General features: G+C 37.5%; 1 protein-coding gene across 7 annotated transcripts in view; it reads left to right on the top strand.

Moving 5' to 3' along the window:
* LOC126283006 (uncharacterized) overlaps positions 1-21,620 on the top strand; it is a 378,588-nt gene that overhangs the window by 49,288 nt on the left and 307,680 nt on the right. For all 7 annotated transcript variants that reach the window (XM_049982244.1, XM_049982237.1, XM_049982240.1 and 4 more), the window contains 2 exons: positions 11,061-11,248; positions 12,190-12,415. In XM_049982244.1, the coding sequence (XP_049838201.1) occupies positions 11,061-11,248; positions 12,190-12,415 (414 nt within the window). The remainder of the gene's footprint in view (positions 1-11,060; positions 11,249-12,189; positions 12,416-21,620) is intronic.

Genomic DNA, 21,620 nt, shown 5'->3' with positions numbered 1-21,620 from the left:
TCTGAATTGCGTGGATAATACTTTTTTGGAAGTAATATGTTTTGTCACCAGTTTCATGCAGTCCACATACCATCTTGAATAGTCATTTAGTTGCCAGTTCTTCCAGTGATCTTATAAATTCTGATGGGATGTTATCTATCCCTTCTGCCTTATTTGATTCCAAGTCTTCAAAAGCTCATTTAAATTCTGATTCTAACACTGGATCTCCTCTCTCTTCCATTTTGACTCCAACTTCTTCATGTCATCAGACAAGTTCTCCCCTTCATAGAGGCTTCCGATGTTCTTTTTCCTCCTCTTGGCTCTATCATCTGCATTTAACAGTGGAATTCCCATTGTTCTCTTATTGTTACTACCCTTGCTTTTAATTTCACCAAAGATTGTTTTGACTTTTCTGTATGCTGAGTCAGTCCTCCCGACACTAAATTCTGTTCAGATTTCTGCCTATATTCTAACTACATAGAAGAGAAATTAAAAATTTCCACTGGAAGCTGATCTTAAGTCAGAACAAAGATAGATGTGTATTGACTGTTAATTAAATAGCAATAGTGTCAATTTTTTATTAATAATTCGTACCATTATGTATTTTATCATTCATTGAGACTGTGTGTGAGAACTTGTAATGAGGTAGCAGATCATAATGTTACATGGTCAATGTTCCATTCATATACAGTAATGATGACATCCATAGATTTGTGTGTTTTGGAGGCATATTATGGGCTTGCTTGGATACGTGTGTCGTCTTTGCACACTGTTTATTGCCTCTGTCATCGAGAGTGTATGTGTAAAGAGAGCACTGTCTGTGTTTGAAACATTACTCCAGTTCTGTGCCAGGTATAAAGTAAAATTAATACATGGAACACAAGTCCCACTAAAAACAAATTATTTTTATTTATTTCTCAGCCACAGTGTTATTGCTCTTAGCCACCATCAGAAACACACAGTGTTGTTACAGTAAACACTAAGGAAACAAACAAAGACACACACACACACACACACACACACACACATTGTGACCATTATAAAAAGTTCTGTCACCTCCCTGATTCCATCTGAGAGATAGTAGGCATTGTGATATAGAGCAGAGCTAAAAAAAAGTGCCATGGTAAGCCAAGGGAGAAAACCTCTGGTGAGACATTTAGAAGCTTCATAGGGATACTGGTGGATTATGCTGCCAATTGTGATAATTAATGCAAGCATACTAAGATTGTTAGGAAATTAGTTAGTTAATTGTTCATGTCCCATAATCATTCTGAATGATAAATAGCAATGATGTGGAATGAGTCTTTGTACATTCAAATCACAAATTAACTTGTTAGTATGGCTACATGCTGAACATTTCTAAGACGTAAAAGAAAAATACAGATATAAGTTAGTAATTTCTACCAACCATCTTCTGCACATTACAGTAATAGAAATTATTAAACAGAATAGGAGGAGTTGTTGAGGAGAAAATTTTTCATTTTGCTTTCTAATTTTACTTTACTGTCTGTCAGGAATTTTATATCACTGGGTAAGTTGTCAAATATTTTAGTTGCAGCACTGTGCACCCCTTCTTGTGCTAAAGACAACCTTAATATGGAGTAATGAATGTAATTTTTCCTTCTAGTATTGTAATTGTGTAAATAATTGTTCCTTTTGAACTGCTGTGGATTATTTACAACACTTCATGAGGGAATAAGTATACTGTGAGAGTGAAACTCCTTAAATTGATGTGTACAAGATTATCATGGGTGAGCACCACATATTCTTCTTACAGCACATATTCTTCTTACAGCACATTTTTGAGCAATGAGGATTTTTTAAAGATGAATTACTTGCATGAAAATATGCTAAGTATGTCAACTTACTGATTTGTCTCTCCCTAAGATTTGCAATGATTCTAAGTACAAATGTGGCTGAACTAAGCTCTTTAAGGAGTTCCAAAATGTGTTTCTTCCCGTTTAAATTCTTGTCAATATGAACACTTAAGAATTTTGAAGTTTCTATCCTATTATTGTTTGAAACTTCCTGGTAGGTTAAAACAGTATGCCGGACCAAGACTCGAACTCGCAACTTTTGCCTTTCACGGGTAAGTGTTCTACGATCTGAGATATCCAAGCACGACTCACGACCCATCCTCACAGCTTTATTGTTTCCTCTTTGTGTGTTACACTTACCAATGGTGTAGTACCATTAGATCTGCAGAACTGAATACGTTATGTCTTTTTAAAATTGAGGGTGAGATCATTTGCAGAAGACCAGTCAATGATACTTTTAAGAACACTGTTTACCATTGATTCTGTTCCCGTATATATGTTTGGAAAGCTTACAATACTAGTGTCAACCGCAAAAAGAAATAATTTTGTTTGTTGTGTATTAGATGGGAGATTGTTTAAATACATAAGGAACAACAGTGGGCTTTAAGATTGAGCCTTGGGGGTGGGGGGAGGGGGGGGGGGGGCGGTGGCGGCATCGTGATTTCTCCCCAGTTAGGATAATGGCCCTGGACTACACTGGCTGAATTAGTAAGTACACCTTCATGCATTCTTTTGGTAAGATATGACATTATCCATCGGTTGGCTATACAATCAGTCCTGAAAACTTCATTTTATGTAGGAGAGTACTATGATTCACAGAGTCAAAGGCCTTAGACAGGTCACAGAAAATACCAGCCAGCAGCCATTTTATTGTTTAATGCTTATAAAATCTAGTGAGTGAATATGTAAATGGCATTCTCAGTAGAGCAACTTTTGTGAAATCCAAGCTGTGATTTGCTGAGGATATTATTGTGCTCAGGTTAGGTACTGTTCTAGGATACACCACCTTCTCAAAAATTTTGAAAAATGATGTCATCAGTGAAACAGGTCACTAGTTACTGACATCTCTCCTATTATATTTCTTACAGAGGGCTTTGACAACAAAAAATGTGCAACTGGGACTAAAAAATAAATGGTATATTAGAGTTGTTTTAAATGCTTAGATTTTTCCACTGCAAATTTAGCCATTGTGGTTTGCTAGGTCCCAACTTGAAACATTATGCTTTGTGGCTCTAAATTTCTTTGACCAAGTGACATCCTTCAGTAAGTAATTAAGCCATTAATTAGAATGAGCTAAAATTGTCATAAGTAATTATAAATCTAAATAACATGCTGTTTCATGTAAATGTATTATTCCCAATGCAGGTGCATAACATGGTTTCATGATCTTTTGTATTTTCCTAAACCACCACTTATTTTGTAAACTAGATTACTATCATAACCTTTAGTCCATCTGAGTTAACAAAATATAACTGAACCAAAATGCTTTGTACGAAATCATATGATGTTCCTACATGTTTTGATATAGATCACACAACCCCAAAATATTCAGCCCGTGAGCAATCGAGTGACAACTGTGTAACATACTTGTGCCTCAACACTTTAACTTCAGTAAAGTGTTTGATTTTGTATGAACTTTTTTTGAGCATGAGCACACTGTTTCAGTACTCTATTAATTCAAAAAGGACTGTGATTTCATAGTTTGATAATGTTGTAAAGGCCACTGTCGTATATAGTAAAGTGGAGGTACCTACTTGCATGTAACATTTGACATGAAACTGCCTCTACTCATTGCAATGTTTACGGTGATGATAAATGTGGGGAAGGACATCTCATTTGAAAATTTATCTAGTGTACAAAATTAGTAAAACTTTGAGGTGTCAATTGATAGCTGTTCAGCAAGACTTTGATCACACAGACTCGGAGGGCTTAATGGACAGTGCAGGTAGGCACTGTCGCAAAGTGACTAAGTGCTCTCATTCTCAAGTACTAATTAATTTAGGTATTTAAGAGTAGTGCCTCAAGACACCTACATAGTTTCTAACAGTAATACTTGCATTACTGTGGTAAATGTTAAACTTTATGTCTCTGAATATGTAAATTAAGACAGTTTAAAATCTTTAAATTTGATTAAATTATTAAGAGAAATTTGGAAATAAATTTGTTGCTGGCATTGAATGCCATTAGATAGGCAACCTGCTACTGGGACTGTGCACTTTGAACCATGAAGAGTGAATTTGGTAAGCTGTTTAGTAATATAGATGCATTCACCATACCTTCATGAGATTCATGATATTCCTTTAGTCACAATTATCTTAATTTCAATTGGCACAGGATGAGAGTTTTGAAGGGAACTCATTGTGCCTCATGTAAAATACAGTGTAGTGCTTCAAGAATTTCTGCATAAATTCTAGAACCACTTGGTCTTCCTCTGTCTTGAACACACAATGTTTTAAATAGAAGTGTCAGAGAGATGAATCCGACCTACTGCACTAAAAACAGTCACGAGCAAATTGTGGATGTGGCGGCCATCAAGTACATGCTGTACAATCCATAGAGTTTCAGTGTATGTGTAAAGAAGAACAAGGAATAGAATGAAATTTTCACTCTACAGCGGAGTGTGTGCTGATATGAAACTTCCTGGCAGATTAAAACTGTGCACCAGACCGAGACACGAACTCAGGACCTTTGCCTTTCGCGGGCAAGTGTTCTACCAACTGAGCTACCCAAGTACGATTCACGCCCCGCCTTCACAGCTTTACTTCTGCCAGTACCTCGTCTCCTACCTTCCAAACTCTACAGAAGCTCTCCTGCGAGGAGCTCACGCCCCGCCCTCACAGCTTTACTTCTGCCAGTACCTCGTCTCCTACCTTCCAAACTTTATAGAAGCTTTCTTACGAGGAGTAGCTCAGTTGGTAGAGCACTTGCCAGTGAAAGGCAAAGGTCCCGAGTTCGAGTCTCAGTCCAGCACACAGTTTTAATCTGCCAGGAAGTTTCAGGAACAAGGAATGTTTATGCATTATTCTGTGCTTTTAGTGACTGTGATGATTGTTAAGGACAGATGACGAAATGAGGTTAGACTTTCAAGTAATTCATATGTTGGGCTTGATAGAAGCAAAACATGTTTATAAATTATGTGGTTGTTAAACCAGTGATAGAGTCTAATGTGAGACGAATCGGTTGACTTGCAAACTTCTGAATATTTATGTGAGAAATGGTGAATTTGTTCTTTGTGGAAGTTGAAATATACCAAGGCTAAACTAAAAGAATTCTGCGAGTATCTAATTGTTTCATGAGTAAAGAGATAGATAGATAGATAGATAGATAGATAGATAGATAGATAGATAGAGAGAGAGAGAGAGAGAGAGAGAGAGAGAGAGAGAGAGAGATTATTCTTCGGAGAAGTAGTTTTAGGAGATTGACGTGGCTGACTATCCAGAGAGGAAGATGGGCTGTGCATACCAAGTAAGTCATCTGATGTGAAAGAGTTGTGAAGTTGGCAAATCAGCTCCACATCAATTCTTGACAACGAGATTGTTAGAGCATGGCGAACATGACAGGACTCGAAAAAACGTGAATTTTGAGAAAAAATCGAAGATGATGATGTGATGTGTTGCCATAGCAACCAGATATAACAAGACAAGAGAACTGTTTTGTGTAATTGGATTAAGTCCAAAATCAAATGGAAAATTTTTTTGGATGCAACAAAAGGGAAGACGTTAGGAAGTGATAATGTTAAAAGAACCGAAAGAAGACCTCTACGTATCAGACTAAGAAGAGATATGATCAGTATAATTCAACTACAAAGATCTGGCGGGGGGAGTATACAACTCTCACACAAATTGCGGCGACGCCGATGCAGAAACAACATCCGATGCCACCGGCACCAGTTGCAGTTCACTCATGCTGATCTGCTTCCACAGCTGCCTACCGATGCCGACACCAATGTATGATGCCACCGGCTTGCTGTTCACCAGTGCTGACTGGCCGTTACATCCGCTTACCTACATTGTGAGAATTCTATGCCAGAGGCGCAAAATAAAACTTTAGTACCTTAGCAAGAAGGGATACAAACAGTAGAGTGACTTTTATTGATGTTGTGGGCGTTACTGCCAAATGTAGATGTTGGCATGTGGTGGAGGAATGTTGGATGTGGAAGGAAATTGTCAGGATGCGCCATATTAAAACGCTGCTGTGATCTTAAAGTATTTTATTACTCAGCGCTGCTCGCTGGAGCCACAGGGTTGCCCACTGTGTGCTTCTTCGCCGTCGTGGTTAAGATCCTGGCGACAACAAGAACCTGCGATCTGACAGCCAAATCTGCGGCCCTTGCCTCGGGATGCCTCTGGCATGTGTTTGGAGCCAACAAAACTGCCCGTGGTAGCAAGATGTCGAGTGGACTGCTGCTGGCTGGCTACGGACCCCGCTTTGGCCTCAGAGGGTCAAATGAGCGACCTGCTGTGGACTGGAACGCTGGTGCCCCATGTGCTGTTGCATGTAGCTGGTGGTGTGACACGGCCCACTGTCCAGGAGAGCTGCCACACAAGAATCCCCTTGTTAGAAATCGGTACCTATTTATACACGGCTGTGCGCCTCTGTTTTGCTAACCCTCCGCTGTGAGTTGTGTACTCATAACACCTAGGTTGGGCCAGTGGGCCACTTCTGCCTGTAACTTGCGCCATGCAAACCACTGAGTTTACTCTTTTCAGTGGTCTACGGCCCTTTTGGCCTCCATTCTACTTTGCAACCACTGGTAAGCGTAACTTACTGTCAAAAGGCCCGCGCTTGGCTGTAACTTGTGCTCTCAGAAATATTGCACCAAATCTAACTTTTTCCCTATGTTAAACGGTGGTGCTGCTACAGTGTAGTGATTATACTTAGAGTTAATTCTTTAAATGATTACTAGATCTAAAACTAATAGGAATATGGATAATACACAGAGAACTGGGGAAACTTCAGAATCAGCCATGACTATGGAAGTGAGTAAGGAAGTGCCAGACCAGCCTGAATTAGTAAATTTAATCAAAGCCCAAAGTGCAGATTCAGTGGCTTTAAGAAAGGAACTAAATGCAGCTTTAAATGCTCAAAGTCTTAAGCCAGATTCAGTGAATACTCAATTAAATAATAAATTTGATGTTCAGAATGAGAATTTAGGATTGTTAAGTGCTAATGTAGATTCACAAAGTAAAGGCTTTAGTAATTTATGTGATAGTATGGAATATTTTAAGACACAATTCGACACTTTAACTGCTAGAGTAGAAAATCTCAAGACAGATTTGAAAGGTGAAGTAACTAGGTCTTTAAGCAGTCACGTAACTCAACTGTTCACTGACTTTAATCAGAGACAGAATGATCAACTTCAGGATTTGACAAAGAAGTTGGAATTTGATACTGAAGATATGTGTAATAATGTAGAATCTGAACTTTGTGAGCAGTTAGGACCATTTCAGAATGTATGTAATGTTGCATTTGATGCTGTAAAGTAGAGATTGCGTACTTTGAAAGAAACTGTTGACAAGCAGGATGAGTTAATACAATCGCAAATTGCAGGCATTAATACACAAGTAGAAAATGTAGAAAGGAGTTTCCAAGAGAGAACAGCTAACTCTGATACAGTAAATATAAGTAGTCTGGAGGAACCTTTTCAACAAATTATAGATCGAAAAGTTACTGAGAGTATAACCTCTGGAAACATTTTGAATATTGCTTCTTCCAAACTTAATGTTACTAGCAAGGTTATAGATGACATATGGGAAGAATTCGAGCTTATCCAAAAAAGTGTATCGTCACCTAATGTTGTGTTATGTAGTGAAGTGAAGTGGTGAGACTTTCAAACAAAATTTAACGGGAAGTACTGGTCTGCACTTGATCAAGTGAAGTTAATATCAGATCCCAGGGACGTTAATGTTCTGTGTTAATGGGCAGAGTGACGACCATTGGATCCCAAGTTGTTTTTGGTGTTTCTTCCAAAATAGTTTCCTGCAGCGAATTCCCTTCTAACCTTAAACTATTCTGTAATCTATTCTTGAATTCTTAAACTATCCTATAATATTACTACTGAGAAAACTGGATATGGCAACAAAATAATAATAATAATAATAATAATAATAATAATAATAATAATAACACTTCTGAAGCAACATATGGTCAAACCCGGTACAACATAACAGACATTCACGGTGGATACAAGCAGAAACAGACACATACAAGATGATACTACAAATGCCTGAAGTGATTATTTTGCAACATGAAGTCACCCAAGCAATTAATTCTACGCACAATTGGAAAGCCCCTGGGAAAGATAAAATAGCAAATTTCTGGCTAAAGAAGTTCACCTCAACACATTCACATCTAACTAAATTGTTTAACTGTTACATTGCAGACCCATACACAGTCCCTGATACTTACACAAGGAATAATTTATCTGAAACCTAAAGATCAAGTAGACACAGCAAACCAAGCAAAATATCGCCCCATAACATGCCTATCAACAATATACAAAATATTAACTTCAGTCATTACACAGAAATTATTGACACATACAACACAGAACAAAATTATAAATGAAGAACAAAAAGCCTGCTGCAAAGGAGCACGAGGATGTAAAGAGAGACTGATAATAGATGCAGAGGTGACATATCAAGCTAATACTAAACAAAGGTCACTACACTACACACACGTTGATTACCAAAAAGCTTTTGATAGTATACCCCACTCATGGTTACTAAAGGTATTGGAAATATATAAAGTAGATCCTAATTTGATATAGTTCCTAAACATAGTAATGAAAAATGGGAAAACCACACTTAATATCTAAACAAATTCAAATAATATCACATCACAGCAAATACAGATTAAGTGTGGAATATACCAAGGAGACTCACTAAGTCCTTTCTGGTTCTGCCTTGCTCTGAACCCACTATCCAACATGCTAAATAATGCAAATTATGGATATAATATTACTGGAACATACCAACACAAAATCACACATTTGCTGTACATGGATGATCTAAAACTACTGACAGCAACAAATCAACAACTCAACCAATTACTAAAGATAACAGAAGTATTCAGCAATGATATAAATATGGCTTTCGGAATAGACAGATGTAAGAAAAATAGCATAGTCAAGGGAAAACACACTAAACAAGAAGATTACTTATTGGATAACCACAGCAACAGCATAGAAGTGATGGAAAAAACAGATGCCTATAAATATCTAGGATACAAGCAAAAAATAGGAATAGATAATACAAATATTAAAGAAGAACTAAAAGAAAAATATATACAAAGACTAACAAAAATACTGAAAACAGAATTGACAGCAAGAAACAAGACAAAAGCTATAAATACTTATGCTATACCAATATTGACCTATTCATTTAGAGTAGTGAAATGGAGTAACACAGAACTAGAAGCACTCAATACACTTAAACGATCACAGTGCCACAAATATAGAATACATCACATACATTCAGCAACAGAAAGATTCACATTAAGCAGAAAGGAAGGAGGAAGGGGATTTATTGACATAAAAAACCTACATTATGGACAGGTAGACAATTTAAGAAAATTCTTTATGGAACGAGCAGAAATTGGCAAAATACACAAAGCAATCAGTCATATAAATACATCGGCTACACCATTGCAATTTCATAACCACTTCTACAACCCTTTCGATAACATAACATCAACAGATACAAAGAAAGTAAATTGCAAAAAGAAAACACTACATGGCAAGCACGCGTATCATCTAACACAGCCACACATTGATCAAGACACATCCAACACATCACTAAGAAAAGGCAATATATACAGTGAGATGGAAGGATTCATGATTGCAATACAGGATCAAACAATAAACACCAGATATTACAGCAAGCATATTATTAAAGATCCCAATACGACAACAAATAAATGCAGACTTTGCAAACAACAAATAGAAACAGTAGATCACATCACAAGCGGATGTACAATACTAGCCAATACAGAATACACCAGAAGACATGACAATGTAGCTAAAATAAAACAACAACAACTTGCCATACAACATAAACTAATAAAACAACACATTCCCACATACAAGTATGCACAACAAAATGTACTGGAGAATGATGAATACAAATTATACTGGAACAGAACCACTATAACAGATAAAACAACACCACATAACAAACCTGACATCATACTCACCAATAAAAAGAAGAAATTAACACAACTAATCGAAATATCCACACCCAATACAACAAATATACCGAAGAAAACAGGAGAAAACATTGAAAAATACATCCAACTGGCTGAGAAAGTCAAGGACATGTGGCATCAGGATAAGGTTGACATTATACCAATTATACTATCAACTACAGGAGTCATACCACACAATATCCACCAGTACATCAGTGAAATGTCGTGTGACGAGGGCCTCCCGTCGGGTAGACCGTTCGCCTGGTGCAAGTCTTTCGATTTGACGCCACTTCGGCGACTTGCGCGTCGTTGGGGATGAAATGATGATGATTAGGAAAACACAACACCCAGTCCCTGAGTGGAGAAAATCTCCGACCCAGCCGGGAATCGAACCCGGGCCCTTTGGATTGACAGTCTGTCGCGCTGACCACTCAGCTTCCGGGATGGACAGTACATCAGTGCAATACAGCTACATCCAAACATGTATATACAACTACAGAAATCTGTAATTATTGATACATATTCAATTACCCGAAAGTTCCTAAATGCAATGTAACATATACCGTATAGTTAAAAGGAAGTCATGCTTGATCAAGGTCCACGTTACTTTCCATTTTTAACCAGACATAACATCTGAGAAAGGAAAGAAATGATAATAACAATAAAAGAATTTAAGAGAATCACAGATAAGCAGTGATCTCTAGATGAAATGAACATAACAGAATTTTATATTATATGGTACACATCTTTGAGTGAACAATCATTTGAGAAATAATGGGAAAAGTTTTTGGATCTTATTTATTCATTAACTTTATTAACACTACATTATAATTTTTAACTAAAATGTTTGACTTATTCTTCCCCAAATTTATGTTTATGCTAGATGCAACACTTAAATTCTGAAGAGTGTACAGTTGACAACTTACAGAAGTTATTTGGGAAACTATACACATTGTTGATAAAAATTAAGAACTTTTAACATTCTTTTTAGAAAATTATTTCCAGCCAGCATCATTTTTTTAATGGATTTACACTTGTTAAGTTGCAGTTTTTGTTTTAAAAGTGTTTATTTGTCTTTAGGCTGTGCTGTCATTTCTTGGCGAACAATTGGACATTCTACATCACAGCGAAGCACCTGAATTTGAACATGCATTCCATATCCTAGAAATTTTGTATAGTATGGAAACAACATATATTTCATGTCTTTCATCAGTACAAAAGAACTCATTCTGCAAGTGGATGTTGCAGAAATGTTTTAGTTTGGCAAAGTAAGTATATCTTCATACATACAAAAACAAGTGTATGAGGTGTGCCCAAAAAGAAACCGAACTTTTGAAATACTGCGCCAACCAGTAGGAGAGTGTGCTGTGGCTACTGACGACATTTAGCAGCAGGTTTAAACTGTTAGCTGGGTGTGCACATGCACATGTTTTGTTACAAACTTGGAAAAACATTTGCAGAGACTTTTCAATTGTTTTCTGAAATGAAGGTGCACTCATCGCAGTGAGTAGGTTAGGGGCCCCTCGTCCAAAAATATGTGCAGATGAGTTGGTCAAAGACCATGCTCATGTTTTTTGTTACAAAGGCATTGTCCATCAGGAATTTGTACACATGGTCCACCAGCGAATTCTAGTGCACATGGATGCTTTCTGCAGATTTGGAAGTTGCATCATGACAATGCGCTGGGTCAAGTGCCACTCCTTGCCCATAGCTGGAAAGTAAAACATCACATTCCCATGTTCTCCAGACCTAATCCAGCAGACTTTTCCTGTTCCCCAAACTGAAAACTGTGTTGAAAGGATGTTGTTTTCAAACCATGGATGAGATTCAGGACGATGTGACAAGAGCCCTATGCACCATCTTAGAAGTTACATTCCAGGAGGCTTTCCAAAAGTAGAAGAAGCGATGGGAATAGTATATTGCCAGTAGGTGCGACAGGGGGGGGGGGGGGGGGGTGAGGCAGTGCTTAAAATGTTGTATAACAATCAATAAAGGTGGTGTTGTAGCAAAAGTTCCATTTCTTTTTGAACAAACCTCATTCAATATGAACAATGATGAAATTATCCTGTAATGGTATTAGGTGCACGTGGCATTCCCCTCATCTTCTTATTGGATTTTGCTGGATGTTCATGTGTTTATATATTGTTTGAATTATGATGGTAAAGTGGCATTTTTTAAATTTTAATTCCACAATTTTTATCATATTCAGCATTAATGGCGATGGAGCTTCAAAGCAGTTACACAGATTGCTACTGAAGATCAGTCAAAAGCTTGTAACTTGCATGATAAATGAAGGAAGTTTCTCAAAAGAATGTCTTCACTACATCCTTGTGGCTCTTTTGGAAGAGACTGAGCCTGATAGCAGTGGCAGTTATAACCTAGCAAAAGAATTGTTGTTTGCCAATAGACGCTACTTGGAAACGCAGATACGGAATGTGAGTGTACCACCTGTTAACCTCTATGGAAGGACAATTTCAGCTCTTGAAAAAGTGAGAGTTAGTGTAATCTGACATTACTTCCTTGTCAGAGAAATCACAGGGAATGCCTCTGTTTTATTCTCACTATGTTATCATACATTTAGTAACAGGATATGTGAAATGTATTGCTTGTTCCAAATTTTTAAAGTCAAAATTACACAGTGACAGGAGCCTAAGCTGAATACTTTGAGATCAGGAAATAGCAGTTGACAGTGAAAACTTCATTTTGTATTGTCATTGTGGGGATACTGCATGAATTTGTATTAGTTAAATTGCATTTTACTTTGACTGTGCTGATCACGCAGTACTCCCATATAGTTCTTGAACTGTAGTACACCCCAAAACAATTGGCTACCCTCTACAGTAGACTTGAAGTTCTCGTTGACAAATTACTTTATTGCTGAAATTGGTTACAAAACATTTGATGTCTCATAAGATGCTATCATAAATTGTTTATCCAGAGACTTCAGATAAGAGACTGCCTAATTATTCATCCAAGATTGATATTATTTTCTTCATCATTGTTAACTTTGGGTTCACGGAATCTTCTATCTGGCATATTCCTTGAAGCTCCAGTTGACGAAGATGTCTCTCTGCTGCACTTCCTCTGATGACGTAAAATTGGCTGCTGTGTCCCAACACCACCCATAGCCAACTGAATACCTCAGACAGAAGATACACAAATACAAGGTCCGGCAAATGTTGTGTTCGCTACATAAAGAAAACAAGAGTTTAGCAGATACGTTACTTAACATAATTAAATACAAGAGTAATGCTATACTTTTACTTATTGCCACACAACATTGAGGGACAGAAATTTTAGTGTGGTAACATTTGCACCTATTTTCAGGTCCTATTAGCCTCAAAATTTCTGCACCCTTTCACGTGCTGTCTCTATGAATGAGTGAATGTAATTGACTTCTGTATATCAAACAATGGAAAATCCGGGATGGAATGTAACAATATTATGAAAAGAATAGTTGCTACTCACTATATAGTGGAGATGCTGAGAGTCGCAGGTAGGCACAACAAAAATACTGTCACAAAATAATCTTTCGGCCAACAAGGCCTTTGTCACAACCCCTCCCCCTCCCCCCCTCTCTCTCTAACACAAACACAACTCACACATACAAGACCATAGTGTCTGGCAGCTGAAGCCAGACTACAAGCAGCAGCACATGATGAGAGAGGCAACTGGGTTGGGGTAAGGAGGAGGCTGGGGTGGGGAAGGGGAGGGATTGCAGGGTAAGGGTGGGGAAAGATAAAGTAGTGTTATTTAAACATCAGTATCTGATACATATAATATTATCGATACTGTTTTTAAAAACTGTCAGCATGTTGATTAACTTTCAATTGTTCTGTGCAAGTATTTCAGATGTAAAAATAGCTTCCTAAGAATTTTTTTTTATTGATTGAAGACAATACAAGATATGAGAATGTTGTTTTATAAAAAGTAAGGTATTTAAATTCGTTCTTTTAGTTTGTTGTTTAAAATAAGACACTACAAGATATAGAAATTTTGTTTTATAAAAAGTAAAGTATTTGAATTCTTCTCCTTTAGTCTCCTGAGTTTTTCATTAATTTTGCTGCCTTGGGGAAAACCCCCTCTGCAGGAACTGAAGTCACTGAAGAGCACAAATATTTAGTGGCAATTACATGCAACATACTATTACATTTTACCCAATAACTAATACACAAGCATGCTTCTCTATTACAGACTTCTCAAAATATTGACGTAGGTCAATTGTGGAATCACTGACTTTTGTAACGACATCAGTGTTACACTATTGCTGATTAGACATAAAAAGTAGATCACCCGATTTCAAACTGGTAGACGTATCGGTAGACATATTAGCACTGTTCATGGATGCATCTGTTTCAGGTATTATTCTTGGTGTTGATGTGATGATAACAGCATACTCGTTCTGAAGTAACTGTGCAGCATTGTCTGTCTCTTGAAATTTCCTGAAACCAAGTTATTTAAACCTAGGATCTAATAATGTTGCAAGCATTTTAATAGTCTGTGTGTTAAATGGTTTGAGCCTGTCATTTATTGATTTAATCAAGGAATCAAGAACACTTCATTCTTCATTAGTTGTTAAGGTGCTTTCCAAGTCTGATAACTTTACAGGAATACCTTGTATAAGAGGTATAACTAAGGAAGCAGTTATAATAATACAGCTTTCCCCAAGATTATAATGATGTAACTGATACCACCTTTTTATATGCATCTACGGAGTTATCGGACGATACTGTGCTTCCTAAGGCTTTGTATATGTGTTTCTATCCAATTTGTTAAAACACCGAATATTTTTGTGAAAACATATAGGATATTCTGGAAGGTCACATATTGTCATAATTGTCAATAGATTGTCATTAACAAAATTATTTACAAATGCTAAATCAATTATCTAATTGAGAAATTGAAGTAATAAATATATAGCAACAAATGTTAAGAGGCTGTGGAAATGTTGGCATAAATAACTAACACCTCTAATTATCGTAATTGCACTTGGTTAATGAGGTAACAGAAAACCTCATTATCTTGAGAAACAGCTTAAAAGATATTAACAAGCGATGTATTTTAATTTGTTATCTATTTTTATATCCTCCTCAGTAATTAATATTCTTTGTAATTGAATTTTTAATTAACCCTCCAATTGTTTATATCACGCAACTTTTCGATTTCCAGGATTTGAGGCCTTATTTGTGCATTTTATGTATGTAATCGGATAAAGCATGAGTTCTGTACTGCCATTGAATGTTAGTAACCAAATCCAAACTGTAATTAAATACGTAATTAAAATAATACAAGAGACATTACTGTAATTAAAGTTCAGATTGATTTTCTTATGGAAAACTACAGATATTACTACAAAAAATTAAGTCATTCGATATTGTATTTTATACCTTATTTGGCTGTAACATCAGTTTCTTTACATTTTGCAAAATTTAATTGTAACATGAAAATTGTACAAAATTAATAATGGGTTATTTTGAAATTGGGTTATTGTTAAAATTCTGTCTAAAGCGATGCTTCAAGGTGGTCAGTCAGTGTTTTGTTTACGTGTAGTGTGTGTAGTTTGGTGGTCAATAAATTTTGTGAAGCTTGAAACTTTTGTTTTCAGTCATCAGTGAATCCCAGGCAAACAAAATTTAAGTTAAGTGTTAACGATCCAAGGAGAACGTTACACAGTAACATATTGTTGTTGCTGTTAGTTCAAATGGTTCATGAAGACCTGTTATATCTCTTATAGCTAAGTAACAGTAACATATTGTTGTTGCTGTTAGTTCAAATGGTTCATGAAGACCTGTTATATCTCTTATAGCTAAGTAATTTTCTGCTGTGAGGAAAGGTAGTGTTTTGCACTTTCTTTGATTGCAATTGCAAACTCACTTTGTACTTCCAAAATTCTTTTGAACATGTAGTGTGAGCTATTCCATTGGCTTGGCATCCCTTGTATCAGTTTTGCTCTTTTTTTAGCATTGCGCAGTTTGTCACTGGCTAGCGTAGCATTATGAAAGAAAGTCACAATAGCTTTTGTTTTCAATAAAATTTCGGAAAATGATTCCACTTTGAAACAGTTGATTCTGTGGGCAAAGCAGGATGAATGTTGAATCCTTAAGATTTCGGCAGTTATTTTCATAATTGCAGTGTTGTCTGTAACCACTACTACTGTCTTATCACAAATATTGTATTCTAGTAAGATATAATTGCTGATATGAAAAAAATTGTAATGTTAAAATTAACTTCCAGTATGTCTAAAATTTTGCATAATTTTCTCAACAAATTATTTTTTCAAGGTCTTATTACATGAAAAATTACTTGGGCCAGTATATTACTTGTCGATGCTAAGTTGATCTTCAACGTCTTAGAAGCATGGGGAATATAGGAAGAAGAAGTTGGAGGAGGAGGAGGGGTGTCACCACGAGGAATAGGTATGTGAGAGGGGAAAATCTGCCATGCAGTGCTGCTTCCTTAGGTGTGCATGCTTGCTGATGAACTTCAGCAGATACGGTATAAACTGCACACAGGAGTAAGAATGTGTAGTGAAAGTGTGGTGAAGAGACCAGGGGTGTTTCTCAGTTTAGTTGACACTGAATACAATATAATAGGTACATCACTCCACTGATTTTCGACAAAGTCCTTGTTGACTGAAAGCTTATATTTTGACAGTCTGCAACTCAGCATCTCTGCTATATAGTGAATAGCAAGTTTCCTTTTCATAATATTGTTACAGTCCATCCTGGATTAATGTACCCAGGCCATTCACAGTTCACACTTGACAGCACCTGATAGATAGCGTTTTGTTGCCTTGAATGGTTGTAGCTCCATCGTAAGTTGCATTGAAAAGTACCTATTTTTATTTATTGCTAAAAAGTCAAGTTGTGGACCTGCAAGTTCATAAAAACACCTTGAATTACATAACAGCTGAGAGTTTTCCATCACCATTGAAAGTTTCAGTTCGGTTAATATGGCCTACATTTATAACTTGCTATGTTTAGCCTCTTTTTGGCAAAGGATATGCTTTAATATTGACACAATTTTATAAGTACCATAAGTTTTAATTCTGTTCAGATTCACTAACGTAATGGAAGCACTTCCATGTAAATTACACACCAACACATGTTGTTTATATACTCGGAAGACAGCAACACATTTATGGTAACGCCATGACCAGCTGATTTTGCGATGCTGTTGGTTCAGACGGCATTGGGGTTCACATTCATTTCTCACTTGTTACTCTGTTATTGTACAAACTTGAAATACACCTCTCCAAGTGTAAACGTTGGGCGGTCCGTTGTAAATGATGAGTGGCAGCAACAATTTTTGAGAAGGTACATTCAGAGACTTCCACACTCAGATGTGTTGCTTATTTGTAGTAACGTATAAGAAAATAAATTTAGCCTGTTAAAACACAATTATTCAATCATTTTTAATGTTGACAGTATCCATAAACAGAACACAAATGGCACGATGTCTTCAGATTTCTATCGACAAGAGGGGTAGGAGTGGATTGGAGTGGTTTTTTTTTTTTTTTTTTTTTTTTTTTTTTTGGGGGGGGGGGGGGGGGGGGGAGCTGCCAAGAAAAAACTTCACAAGCTATGCCGACTTGACTTGAACCAACATGTAGCGATCGCAAGAGTGAACTGAATCTCAGCATGGCATTGACAAGTTAAAGACAGAAAAATTTTAAAAGAATTTACTTACATGTGCCATACATTCAGTGTTGTGATGACCTGCAATTTTTGTCAATTTTAGTATGGATGAAACGAATTTTTTATCCATTGCAAAGTGGCAAGTCACTGTCAGTATGCCTTTATTTGCGTTGCTTATCAACATGTCCATTGTAACACTCAAAACATTACATTTGGTAAGGGTTATAACCGATTTATTTTTTATCTCCTCATATATGCAGTTTTGGGATCAGTGAACATTTTAAGTGTGGTTTTATCTGGCAACTCACGTCTGTTGTGTAAAGCGTGTACAAATTTTTTCAAACCTAGATGGTTGGAATTTCTGTATGGCAACATATTGGTAGTGATCATTTGTGCGTAAAGAGAATCAGTTTCTCTCTTTACTTTTGTCATGGTAAAAAGTAAATTTTTTTAAATAATTTTTTATGGAGCTTCTCGGTTTTGTTTTGGTTGCATTGCTTGCATTTGATTTAGCTCATAAGTTGATCCCTCACCCTTCAGTTTTATTACTAATCCATGGTTCCTTAGTTTTTCACCATGCTTTTAAGTGGTCTCTGAAATTAGTTGTATTCCCTGAATATTTATCTTCTTTTCTGCAGATGGTGCACTTCACAACCTGACTATTAGCCCCCATTTTCTTAAAAAAATTCCATGCATATGACTGATTTTTATGATTCATTTTCAAAACAATAACAAAAAAACTATTTATGCACTACTTACACAAACAAAGCAATATTGGAAGCGTGGCTTTTCCTTAGCCAACAGAGACTATCACTGGCACATGAAAAGTACTGATCATTTCATATCGGCACCATTCGGAGCACTTCATGGCGATTGTGTTCTTTGTCTCACTGTTGGCTTGACAGCGATTCAACAGTTGTGACACTATAATTGGGTGACAAAGAATAATCGTATTGTTGTGTGGCATTTAAATAATTAAATGAGTGATGAAGAAATTGTTTTTGGCACACTGAGGTCACCTTCTACGATACCACGAAGAGTTAGCAGCTTTAGGGAGAGCATTCTTCCTCGTAACACTTGAAAAATTATTAATCAGGTCTCAGAATGCAGTAAACTTGAAAAATAGAAAATAAAAGTAATGGTGAGCTAATGCACTCGCTTTCCAAGTTTCAAACAGGGGATTTCATCATTAATAGACAAGAGCTTAAGAAATAAGTACAGGATTAGGAGCTTTTAAAAAACATTACCGGACATTCACCATCAACTCTTGGCAAGAAAAGGTTAGTTTTGCCTTTCATCTATTGGAATACTCGCATTTCACCCACATGAGTTATGAATGTGCATTACAGTACTGTGAGAACAAACAGCACATAAATACAGCTGCACATTTTAATGATTATGTCCAGCCACCATACAAATAACAAACTTGACACTCGACAAGTTGTGCTTTTACTATATTCCATTTTGCTGGAATTGGTGCTTCCTTGTCCATCTGCTTAGCTGGGTGGTAACGTGCTTGCCTGCCATGCAAGTTGGCCCGAGTTTGATTCCCAGCTGGGTTAGAGATTTTCTCCACTCGGGGACTGGATGTTGTGTTGTCCTCATCATCATTTCATCCTTATCGCCAGTGCGTAAGTCGCCCAATGTGGCATCAACTGAAATAAGACTTGCACTTGGTGGCTGAACTTCCCCAGATGGGGCCTCCCGTCCAACAATGCCATACACTCATTTCTATTTTGGTGCGTCCTTGAAGTAACAATTTCCGCTAATCGAACACAACACAGGTAACAAACATAATCGCAATAGTTTTGCTTCTACAAAAGCAGAAGTGATGCAGGGCGATAGGACTCCATCGATGTTTTGTTTCTGAATCACCTTATATATTAACATGTACCATTGAAAACATTTGTAAGTACAATGTGGGCCGAGAAACAGAAGAGGACAAGGGTGGGAGTGTTTAATTAATAATGATAATATCATCATCATCATCATCATCATCATCATCATTATCATCATTTAAGACTGATTACACCTTTCAGTGTTCAGTCTGGAGCATAGCCCCCTTATAAAATTCCTCCACGATCCCCTATTCAGTGCTGTCATTGGTGCTGTTACATTCCATCCTGGATTTTCCATTGTTATTTACGTGTATAATTTTTACCATAACCATCTGATCAGTATAAGATGCTCATGATCATTGGTTATCATCACAGGAAGACAAATAAGAAAAATGCCATCTCACACAGCAGCCACACTCTTAACAACATATGTTCATAAACAGCATAGACTGGCTAAGGCACCACCATATTTGATGGTGCCTACGCACCATCATGCAGTCTACTTTCCCTCTACACTTCACACACCATGGCTGTTATAGGATCTGACAATTTTTCGTGCATAAATTAAAGAAGAATTACATTATAAATGACACGACTATTGATAGTTAAGCCAGGCTACTGATAGTGATGATTGTGGCGTGCAGATGCTATTGATTAATCATTAGTGTATCGGTGTTTAAGTAACACTACAGTAAACTGCTGCTGGGGGAGCGTGCAGGAACGAGACAGTCTGGAGGTTAGACGGTGGGCAGGGGAGAGAGGGGGGAGGTAGCAGAACAGGAGAGAAATAAAAAGACAGGGTTTATTGGTGGAATAGAGGATTGTGTAGCACTGGAATGGGACCAGGGAAGGGGATAGATGGGTGAGGATTACGACTAATGAAGGTTGAGGCCAGGAGGGTTACAGGAACAGAGGATATATTACAGGGAGAGTTCCCACCCACACAATTCAGAAAAGCTGGTAATGGTGGGAAGGATCCATATGGCACAGGCTGTGAAGCAGTAATTGAAATAAAGAACGTCTTGTTGAGCAGTATGCTCAGCAACAGGGTAGTCCAGTTGTTTCTCGGCCGCAGTTTGTTGGTAGCCTATCGTACGGACAGAGTGCTTGTTGGTTGTCATGCCCATATAAAATGGAGCAGAGTGGTTGCAGCCTAGCTTGTATATCACATGACTAGATTCACAAGTAGCCCTGTCTTTGATGGGATAGGTGATGTTTGTGACCAGACTGGAGTAGGTGGTAGCGAGAGGATGTACAGGACAGGCCATGTATTTAGGTCTATTACAGGGATATGAGACATGAGGCAAAGGATTGGGAACAGGGGTTGTGTAGGAATGGACAAGGATATTGTATAGGTTAGGTGGACTCTGGAGTACCACTGGGGTGTTGGTGGATGGGGGGGGGGGTGGAGTAAGGATAGTGGGTAGAACATTTCTCATTTCAAGGCATGACGAGAGATAGTCGAAACCCTGGTGGAATGCAGTTCAGTTGCTCTGGTCCAGGGTGGTACTGAGTTACGAGGGGAATGCTCCTCTGTGGTCAGACGGTGGGACTTTGCAAGGTGGTGCGTGACTGAAAAGATAAGGCACAGGTGATTTGTTTTTGTACAAGACTTGGACGGTCTGTAATGGCCTCAGTAAGAACCTTGGTATATTTCGAGAGGGGCTGCTCGTCACTGCTGATATGACAGCTATGGGTGTCTAGGCTATATGGAAGGACTTCTTGGTATAGAATTGATGGCATCTGTTGAAGTGGAGGTATTGCTGGTGGTTGGTAGACTTGATGTGGACAGAGGTACTGATGTAGCCATCTTTGAGGTGGAGATCTAGGAAGGTGGCTCGTTGGGTTGAGTAGGACCAGGTGAAGCGAATGGGAGAGAAGGTGTTGAGGTTCTGGAGGAATGTGGATTGGGTGTTGTCACCTTCAGTCCACATCATGAATATAAAGGAGGGATGATGGATATACATGAAGAGTTAGAAATTTACATCCATGCAAAGCAAGAGGATAAAAATCTGTTGACTGAGCAAACTGAGTGTAAAAATAATTTCTTTTTTGTAGTTTTTCATGGCCTAGTATCCTGATATCAATAACATTTAATAGTCCTTGGATATATTTGCCTCCCTATATCTCAATTTGTAATGCATTGTCCACACTAGAGTTCCACT

This window comes from Schistocerca gregaria, chromosome 1, assembly GCF_023897955.1.
Source record: "Schistocerca gregaria isolate iqSchGreg1 chromosome 1, iqSchGreg1.2, whole genome shotgun sequence".
Taxonomy (NCBI): Eukaryota; Metazoa; Arthropoda; class Insecta; order Orthoptera; family Acrididae; genus Schistocerca; species Schistocerca gregaria.
The sequence above is the reverse complement of the archived record's forward strand: the minus strand, read 5'-3'. Positions and strand labels throughout refer to the sequence as shown.